This window comes from Melanostigma gelatinosum (assembly GCF_949748355.1).
Source record: "Melanostigma gelatinosum genome assembly, chromosome: 16".
In the NCBI taxonomy this organism is placed as follows: domain Eukaryota; kingdom Metazoa; phylum Chordata; class Actinopteri; order Perciformes; family Zoarcidae; genus Melanostigma; species Melanostigma gelatinosum.
This window is the reverse complement of record NC_136649.1, coordinates 16,475,114-16,485,078: the sequence shown is the minus strand read 5'-3', so window position 1 is coordinate 16,485,078 and position 9,965 is coordinate 16,475,114. Positions and strand designations below refer to the sequence as shown.

Genomic DNA, 9,965 nt, shown 5'->3' with positions numbered 1-9,965 from the left:
TTAGTGGGTGGCGGTAATGCACCTAAAAGTTGTTTGCCAACCGCCATTAAAAACAAAAGAAGAAGAAGAAGAAGAAGACGATGATGATGATGATGATGATGATGATGCAGACGCAGACGTCCTGCCCGCCAATTCCGAACGATGTAAACAGCGTCAGTCGTCCCATTTCGACTGACTCTGTTAATAACTAAATTTTACCACATAACATCCAACTTTTTGTGTCAACAATGAATTCCAGCGGAAAAGGTAACGTTGGCGCACCAAACTAACATGCTAACGTATTTTGGTAACCTCAGCATGTTAGTGTAACATTCATGTTACCTAAGTTAGTCGGCTAGCATGAGTCGTTTGCTAGCTAACGTTAGTTAACTCACTTTAAGATGATCTCGATCTCGATGTCCAGCATTTTGAACGCGGAGTTCTAAGTTGACATATTAACGTTAATGTGTATAACGTTAAGTAACACTTTAAGAAGTTAAATATATTAAAAAACGTTCATAATCATGATTTTGTTTACAGCATCTGGAGATTCATCTCAACTTGGTGCCAGGTAATGTAACGTTACCTTTAGGATGTTGTTCACAGGGATTTTGATTATTGACTGAGGAGCACAGCTACATTAGAGTAAACGTTTTCATGTCCTCCAAGCTTAATAGGCAGGTGTTGTAAGTTACATACTTTTCATCGTGACATTTAGTTTTTAACATCATCAGCTTAACTTTCCCGTCCTACAGCTATGATGGCGATTCCATCAAAGTTTTTGTCCGAGTACGACCTCTGACCCAGTGCTCCGGGCTGACCACAGATGGAGATCAGAAGCTGTGTCTCACAGTCACCTCACCCAACACCATCCGTCTGCTATCAAAACCAGAACCACGAACCTTCACTTATGATCATGTTGCTGACATGGACACATCTCAGGTTGGAAGCTTACAGTTATTGTATTATGAACATGCAGCTGGCATGGGTAAAAGTACCGTGACAGACTAATAATAACCTGATTGATCAACGTGTGTAAGCTCATTAAGTTGGTCCTGGTCGGTGTGTGTGTTTGATTTTTATATTTCTCAACAGGATTCTGTATTCTCCAGTGTGGCCAAGAATATTGTTGAGTCTTGCATGAATGGATACAATGGTACTATATTTGCCTAGTAAGTGGTCTTTACGTTGTTTATAAACGGTATGAAATTACAGATATTTGATCGCACAACCGCGCTGCATTGTGCTTCATATGCAGCAGCCGTTCAATTCCTTATCAGAGTCCCCTCTTGTTTCTGCAGCGGCCAAACAGGCTCAGGGAAAACATTCACCATGCTCGGTGAGAATTCAATTTATTCTTAACATTGTGTACTAGAAATTCTTTAAGATCAAGAGATAGAATAATTGTAGTGACACTTTTCTCTCCCACTCTAGGACCATCTGAGTTGGATAATTTCACAGATGAACTGAGGGGGGTTATACCTCGATGTTTTGAGTACCTGTTTTTTCTCATCAACAGAGAAGTGGAAAAGGTGAGCTGTAACATTTCAGCACCATGATGTCGTTGTCAAGTAGTATTTCATGTTTGTTTTCTAATTAAGTTGATACTTTGTTCTTTTTTCCTCAAAGTCCGGCCAGTCCAAGAGTTTCCTCTGTAAATGTTCATTTATTGAGATATACAATGAACAAATCTATGACCTTCTGGACACAGCCTCAGCCAGCCTGTACCTCAGGGAGAACATCAAGAAAGGTCTTTTTGTTGAGGGAGCGGTGGAGAAGTTTGTCAACTCAGCTGCCGAAGCCTACCGGGTATAAATTCCTATCTTGTTGTGATTCAGAAGTTTATTGTACTGTACTTTTAGAGTGGCTGAAACCCACATATCATGGACACATATTTTGTGTGAAAATTTAAGTGTATTCTTTACTGAAATTGGTAATTCATTTAATGCAGGTTCCATTTAAAAACATTTACCGTGGAAGTGTACATACTTTGAGTTAACTACTACTTAGGTGCTGTCTATGGGCTGGCGTAATCGACGAGTGGCCTCCACCTCCATGAACCGAGAGTCTTCCAGATCTCACGCCGTGTTCACCATGACTTTGGAGTCCAAGGAGGCCGTCAATGAAGTAGTGAATATCCGGATGTCTCAGTTGAACCTGGTAGATCTGGGCGGGTCTGAGAGGCAGAAAGACACACACACAGAAGGCTCCAGACTCAAGGTGGAGCTTCGTCCATGAGTTCAGCCTCATACTGAGTTACTACATTTAGGATTTTTGCTGCTGCTAACAGCTGTTTACATTGCTTCTCTTTCAGGAGGCCAGCAGCATCAATCGCTCCCTCATGTGTCTCGGTCAGGTGATAATGGCACTGGTCGATGTGTCCAATGGGAAGAACCGCCACATCTGCTACAGGGATTCTAAACTCACCTTCTTGTTAAGGGTTAGTGATTCTGAATAACAATGACATCTTGATCTTTGGTGGAGAATACGTTTTGTTGCCGAGTATCATTGTGGAGTCAACTTCCCTGGAACTATGGCATTGTGTGTTTAGTGGCATAAATCAAATGCAATTACTACGTAAAACACACATTTTCATGCTTCTATTATGTCTACTTAAATCACTATGGGAACGAGATTGTGTTCTAAATATTTGTGGATGTGAAGCATCGATCTTGTGCACTTTCAAGTATTGAATTTGGCTTCACATTGATTTATATTCTTCTTTGCTTTGGTAGAATATAATACTACATTTAAAGATGTGGTTGATTGCACTTTATAATTAGAATAGATTTGATGCACTGTAACAATATGTATTGTTATTTCAGGACTCTCTGGGAGGAAATGCTAAAACTTATATCATAGCCAATGTACATCCTGGTTCAAAATGTTTTGGAGAAACGCTGTCCACCTTGCAGTTTGCTCAGAGAGCAAAGTTGATCAAGAATAAGGTATCGGTCATTAACACAACTCTATGTCATATTACAACAGAGTAGACTTAAAACAAGTTGAGCACTTTGTCACCCATGTGCTCTTATTGTTTTTTGCCAGGCCGTTATCAATGAAGACACACAGGGAAACGTGAGGCAGTTGCAAGCTGAGGTGAAGAAGCTGAAGGAGCAGCTCGTACAGGTGCTAACTTCTCAGGGAGTGGACTGTGGAAGAGATGTAGCGCCCGGAGGACCGGAACTCCTCAAAGGTAACGATACACCAAACACATGTTAACCATTTGCACATGCTGAAAAATGTAAATGCATTAAAAAAAGAAGTTCAGGCAACTGTATTGCATGCAGAGTTACATGTTATTCAACAAGTGTTTTCTGGTATGTTGCAAAAGTGTAATTCAGCTTTTCTCATCCATCCATAGAAATCCAACATGTAGTCTCATACAAAGCAAAGTTTATGGCTTCTGTTCGTCTGTGGAGGAAGCGAGACGAGGAGAAGAGCGTATGGGAGTTTACGTTTTTTTTGCATTGTCATTTATTTGGGGAAATGTAATTAAATGCTGTTGGTGCAGGAAACTTAGAATAATGATTTACTACACTCAGACGCTGCTGGAGAAAGTGGCTCGGCTTGAGGAGGCCTGGACCCAGAAGGACAAGTTCATCCACTCGAGCCGAATGATTGTCAGGTTTCGAGAGGACCACATCTCTCGCCTTGAGAAGAAATTGAAGACGGAAGAAGGCTCGCTGTCGGACAAGGAGTCTCAGACTCTGATTGATCAGCTGAGAGAAGAGATAAATATCTTGAGAGACCAGGTACAGACTCTGGAATAAATTCCCCAAATCAGTGTATCTGTTCAACACAGTTTTCCCATGTACACAACTCTGCTCCTTTTCAGGTGGAACATCACCCAAAGATGACGCGATACGCAGTGGAGAACTTCAGCCTCAGGCAGGAGAACCGTCAGCTTCGTTGTCTTGAATCGGTGGTAAAAGCTGAAGAAGTTGCCGTCCATGTTGCCGCTGAGTTGGAGGAGGCCTTCCAGAGGGCTGTGGAGAGCGAAAGACTCTCAGAGAGTAATATAATTATCAGCTTCAGTTGAGAAAATGTCAAGTAAATGTGATGGATGTATACATTTGAATGAACTTGTGTTGCTCCACAGCTCCAGCCTCTGTGCCTGCAGATACTGTCTCTGCAGCTCCGATGGAGAGGCTGAAGGCTCAGCTGCTTCAGAAACAGTTGGACCTCACAGGTGCCCTTCAGGCCTTTAAGGTGTTCAAAGAGATCACCAAGTAAGGAGGGCATTTAATGGAGAAATCCACTCTGAAGCAAAATGAACATGGGTGTGTTTTAGACAAGCCTGGCAGATGTTTAGGAACAAGTAAAAAGCAAAAGAATGTATCTGTAACGAGTAGAGCGCCTTTGTGAACTTACACTCTACTCTTTTCATACACATTTCTTTATCAATAACTGCTGTCTGTATCGTGACATGATGCCAAAAGAAAAAGCATCTTAGTTTCCTGACTTGCCTTTGGCTGGTTCATTTGGAAAAACAGCATCTTACTGAGTTTCATATATTTTACATATACTTGTAACTGTAAATCCACTATTTGTATACATTAAATTATTATTGCCCAGCTGGGATTTCTAGCTTCAGGAAGAAGTGTTTTTTTTTTAATCATATTTTATTTGCCTTGATAAGGCAGAAGTTTGACCGAGCTTAATGTGGTATTTGGATGGTGCTTTGTGTTCCAGCAAACAGATGTCACAGCTGGAGTCTGAGAAAAGATATCTTGACAAGTCCAACGGGCATTTGGAAAACATTTTGGAAGCCACAACCGCTTGTAAAAATAAGGAGGTCTCTGAGCTGAACAGGATTCACGTTGAAACTATAAAGGTGAGTGGATGTTGAAATTAAAAATTCAGATAACGGTCATCATTGCGAGATAGAGCATGGCCTTGGTGGAGGTTTGCAGTCTCCAAGTGACCCTCTAGTCCCAGCATTGTGACGTTTTATTATATTTTATCCTTCTAATCCAGATTCTCACCACGCCCACCAAAGCGTACAACTTGCGGACCCGTCTTGTGCCTCTCTCCAGCCCGGACCACCTGAATGGGCCAGAAGGCATCTTGAACGAGCAGCCTCCTTCAGACATGACTGAGATGGCCTTGACTGAGGAACTCTGTCACGTGCAGGTACAACAATTTGGATTGTCCTACAAATGTCTGCACAAAACACACAAATTGTCATTTTCTCATACTTGTCTCGAAATTCTCACCAGGAACAAGCTAGCCGTGCTCAGACACAGTTCAATGAGGAGGAGTTAAAGAACAGCAAGCTGTTGCAGCAAATTACAAAACTCGAGGAGCAGCTCGCTTTGATGTCACAAGAGTCTGACCGCAAGGATGAGGTAGATGTTCCTCATGTTCCTCCCTTTACACTTTTGTCTTGTCAAAATTCAACATTTTGGAAAAAACGTGATGCCATTTATTTAACTATTTTTCAACTTGTTCTTTACGCCCGATGCAGCTAATTTCTTCTGAGCGAGCCATCAGAAACAGAGATCACCTCAACCTGCAAGACACTGTCCATGAGCTGCAACAGAGCCTTCAGTCTGAACAGCAAGCTGCAGAGGGTAAGGATAACATCTTTCTCCTGTGTGGTTGAAATCTCTTCTTTTTCCCGTCTGGACTTGTTGAACTTGGATTTCGGGAAAATTGGACGACTCTTTCTTTTCCCTTCTTGCAGTGCTGAGGAGTAAGATCCGTGATCTACATCTGGTGCTGCTGTCGTCGGACACAGAGCTGGCCGCTGTGAGGAACGACCTGAGAGACGAGCAGAGCGAGAAGCAGAAAGAGATGAGCCAGCTCTCCAACAGTCTGATCAGCACACAGCTCCAACTTGACAAAGTCCAGTAAGCACAAGTTCAATACGTCTGCACTGTGACTCTTCATGTTCACATGTGTGGTTTAAGTACCATGTCTTCATTCCAGGCTGGAGTGGGAGCAGCTTCTGGAGCAGCACCGGACACTGCAGGATGCATTCGACCAGCTCCAAGCTGAGGCCAAGTTTGAGGCTGATCAGGCAAGACAGCAGCTGCAGGACAGGCAGCAGGAGATCGATGAACTGAAGGCACAGCTCACGGTTGGTGAACTCATAGCCTCACCTTTGGTCGTGTTTCATCCTAAAATTTAGACTGTGATCTCTGAACTGTCTAACTTCTGTATTGTAGGAGTTGAATAATTCTCTTCAGACTGAGCAAGAGCACACAAGCACCCTGGTCTCCCAGTTAAGAGAAAACAAAGAGAGTACATCAAAGTAAGTTTGTCCAAAGCGTTCTCCTTTTTTATTTTTTATTTTTATTTTTTAGAGGTTTTCAACACTCAAAGTAACTCTTATTAACACGACTGACCTCGGTGTGTGCCTTCAGAGAACTGATAGAAACAGTGCAGCAGAATACACAGCTTAGGAAACAAGTCTCAGACCAACACCAACAACAGGTCAGTCCTACGAACAGCATGCATGTTTGAAAAGTGTAAGTATTATTATAACAGTATCTGCAGTTCAGTAGCTTAACCTGGTTGTCTGATTTCTGTTTTCAAGGCATCCAAAATTAGCGATCTTGAGCAAAATGTAATCTCTGCCAATGAGACGATAAAAGGCTTGGAACAGAAGATTGAACAGGACAAAGTAAGCCTGAGTGATTCATTCTCACCTATTTCTTATTCCTTCAAATAGTCATTGCATTGTTAATACTACCGTCCTGAACCCCACCTGTGTATTTTGACAGGATGTTGTTTTAGATCTCATCAAGCAGACCAGAGACCTCCGCAGTGAGCTGAGCCAGAGGGACCAGACCATCACCCACCTGTCTGGAGACGTCACAGACATCACAGTGCGTTACTCCTCCACCGATTCCACCCGTTATTGTGTCTGAAATAACGTCATCGTTTGCTGTAGTTGCCTATTCATTTACTCTACCACCCCGTACTGTAGATAGGTTTAATGTTTGCACAAGTCAAGACATGTTTATAATAATAATAATGTCATTGCTCTTCCAGGCCAAGTTCAATGCTGTCTGCCTTGAAAGGGAGGATATCCGGGAGCAAAACTCTAAGATGCAAGCAGAGAGCTGTGATCTGAAAGAAGCTTTAGACCGGCGGGGAGCATCCAACAAAATAGAGGTAAGTTTGTTCATGTTCAACACCGCTGTTCATACTATTTTGGTATTATTATTATATGTTTGTGTGTGTCTGTACTCAGGTGGAGGTGTTGCAGGAGGAGGTTGTTTATGCCACTGAGGAGGTCGAGAGACTCACTAAGGTTCTAGATGAGCAGAACAGTCTCTTCCAAGCCTCTCAGGAGCAAACTGCCCAGAAGGACGTCATGATACAGAATCTACAGCAGAAGGTGACTTTTTTTTTTATCATACGGTCAAGCAACTCCCAAGAAAACATTTTATCGAAGTGACTTACAAAACTCTCCTTTTCTATCAGATGCAACAACAGCAAGAAGCTGTTGAAAGAACTATCAGAAATGGGAAACCCCTCGTTGATGTTACAGGCACACCGAAATCATTACCTCCGGTAAGACTTGTGGTTTATTTCCTCTTTAATTCTTAATTTACAAATGAACGATGGGGCCTGTTTTTATTTATTAATAAAGTAAGTAAGAAATGTGTGTTCCCCCCCCGGTCGTCTGTGAAGACACCCTGCACTCCAAGAGGTTTCAACAGGGACTGGACCCAGGTGCTAGAAAGCCAGGAGAGGGAGCTAGAGAATCGCCGCTCCTCCATGATGAACCTGGAGATTCTTTTAACGGAGCTGAACGCCGAGAGGGCGGCCAAGAATGAGGAGATCCAAAGGCTGAAGGTATATCTTTGCAAAAGATATTGAATTGATCTACAGCTACACCCATTCATCATGGTGACAGCAGACTCTTCCAGTTTAGTATATTTTTCCACTCAATTTGAAAAGGTTTAAATAACTGCAGTAAATGTTTTGTTCATATGAAATGCATTTTTGAATGAAGGCATTGACAGAAGTTTGAATGGCCTGAAGGTCTCAATGGACTTTGAAGTCCATCGATATTGATGATGTGTTGTCACTCTCCTCAGATGCAGCTGACGGGGATCCAGTCTTTACTCAACCAGTTTTACAACAAGGAGAGCCAGCTGACTCAGAACGGGAACAATAACGGGTTGAGTTTCTTCATCATTCAGCTATCCTCTGCCCTAAAGTACATCACGTGTTGTGGACGGCTGAAGTAAGATTAATAATGTTTGTTAATTGTAATTTTCAGTGAAGAGTTGAATGAAGCCTTCAAGCAAACCATGCTTAAAGAGCTACAGGAGGAGAGAGCAGAGAAGGTTTGTGTTTGGTTTTCTACTGGTTTATTTTTCTCTGTATTGAATTATCAGTTTGTAATTTGTTCACCTCTCATTAATTCACAGAGCAAAATAATGCAGAAGCTCTCCGATACTCATAAAAGGTAATGAATCAGCATTTGGTTATTGTACGTTGCTCTGATCTTTTAATTAATGCTTGACATTTGACGAGCTCTGTCTGTGTTTTTTTTGTGTGCTTTGGATTAGACTGCAAGCACAGGACTTGATGCTGGCCCAGTCCCAGACCTGCGTTCAGGAGCTGACCACTGAGCTGAGGAACCGCTGCCTAGAGCTGAGAGAGCTACGCCTGAGGATGCAGGAGGAGGAGAAACTACTGAAGGTCAGAGTTGGGAGGAGACTCGTATCTTTCACGAAAGAAACCTTTTTGGGATAATGTCTATTTCAAGTATGGAAAAAAAAATGGACTCCTGTCGACATAGTCAGCAGCTGAAATAATCTCAGTACCCAGTGGATCTGCTGAGTTCCTGCTTGTACTCTGGAAGATGGCCTGATTGCGACAACGAGATGACACTATTGTTCCGATTATTTCTGTTTTACAGGAGAACGAGGTTCTCCGTAGGCAGAATGTTCAGCTGTCGGAGGAGAATGGAAAACTTGTGGGGCATAAGAACCACAAACAGAGGATTGAATATCTGGTGAAGCTGAAAAAGGACAACACCAAACTTCAAGAGGTAACTAACATTTCTTATACAATCAAAGGATTTTCTCTTTGACCGTGTGAAAACTGTCAACACATTACGTCAATCAACTTTGTGTATTTGTTCATGTTTTAAAGGAAAATGAAAAGCTCAGAGATCTTAATGCAGGACAACGAGGGATGTCTGCCTCTGGAGATGATGTAAATCCCTGATGATTCTTTAATGGTTTGAATCTCTGTCATTTGCATCTTTCCCAGTTTTTTTTTGTGCTTTTATTTTTTGACATGGTCAACTCAATGTTTGCAGTCCAAATACATTGTGATTTATGTTTGTTTTCCATTCAGGGAATTTGCAGAAATGATTTTGCTCATGGTGTATTCATATTATTACACCTTTTTAAAAGTTTGGCTTGGATGCATACTGTACCTTTACCTGCTATTGCAGCAGCATAAAACCCACCAAAAGCGTGGAAAGACCAGCTGTGATGAAAGCTCCATTAGTCCAGCTCCATCCTTTTTGAGTTTCATTAGATGTATACCTAGACATTTCTTAGACTACAACAATGCTGAAGATAATCTTAATGTGAAAACTGAACATTTCTTGTTCATAATTTTTTAGGTGCTTGTGTCTAATGCTGTGATTGTTGATCATCTGAGTTGTATCCATGGTATATGGTTTGTTGTATTTTTCCCATCATACTGAGGTGTATAGCCACTGTCTTTTTTTGGTACAATGAACTTTAAAAATAAGTGTAATACTGTAGTTAAAATAATTCTCCTTTTTCTGTTATTTGGTGGTATTGTTTCATGAACAGTTCAAATAAAAGGACTGTAAAAATGCTACATACATGTGGTAGCTGTGATGGGAAGTACATTTACTCGAGTACTGCACTGTCCAACCGCCAGGGGGCGAAGTAACAGGTATTCAACAGTAGACCCACGCGCTTCAATCTCGTAGCTACCCGTAGCTTTTTAGGTAAGAGAGAGAGTACTAAAAAATG

General features: G+C 41.8%; 1 protein-coding gene across 2 annotated transcripts; it reads left to right on the top strand.

The window, feature by feature from the left end:
- The first annotated feature begins 137 nt into the window (after nucleotides 1–137).
- kif15 (kinesin family member 15) lies at nucleotides 138–9,769 on the top strand. Of its 2 annotated transcripts, none has more exons than XM_079287147.1 (35): nucleotides 138–246; nucleotides 520–550; nucleotides 735–921; nucleotides 1,075–1,151; nucleotides 1,281–1,318; nucleotides 1,414–1,511; nucleotides 1,609–1,788; nucleotides 1,990–2,199; nucleotides 2,294–2,419; nucleotides 2,805–2,927; nucleotides 3,028–3,175; nucleotides 3,344–3,423; nucleotides 3,525–3,734; nucleotides 3,818–3,995; nucleotides 4,082–4,211; nucleotides 4,675–4,816; nucleotides 4,960–5,115; nucleotides 5,202–5,330; nucleotides 5,450–5,555; nucleotides 5,669–5,834; nucleotides 5,914–6,064; nucleotides 6,153–6,238; nucleotides 6,351–6,420; nucleotides 6,524–6,610; nucleotides 6,711–6,815; nucleotides 6,982–7,104; nucleotides 7,184–7,330; nucleotides 7,417–7,506; nucleotides 7,627–7,791; nucleotides 8,037–8,119; nucleotides 8,222–8,288; nucleotides 8,373–8,410; nucleotides 8,514–8,646; nucleotides 8,867–8,998; nucleotides 9,103–9,769. In XM_079287147.1, the coding sequence occupies exons 1-35, from the start codon at nucleotides 228–230 to the stop codon at nucleotides 9,175–9,177; spliced, it is 4,086 nt and encodes a 1,361-aa protein (XP_079143273.1). In that variant the 5' UTR covers nucleotides 138–227; the 3' UTR covers nucleotides 9,178–9,769. The 2 variants fall into 2 exon arrangements, with proteins under 2 accessions (XP_079143273.1, XP_079143272.1); XM_079287146.1 differs by having other exon boundaries at nucleotides 7,594–7,791.
- The last annotated feature ends 196 nt before the right edge of the window (nucleotides 9,770–9,965 follow it).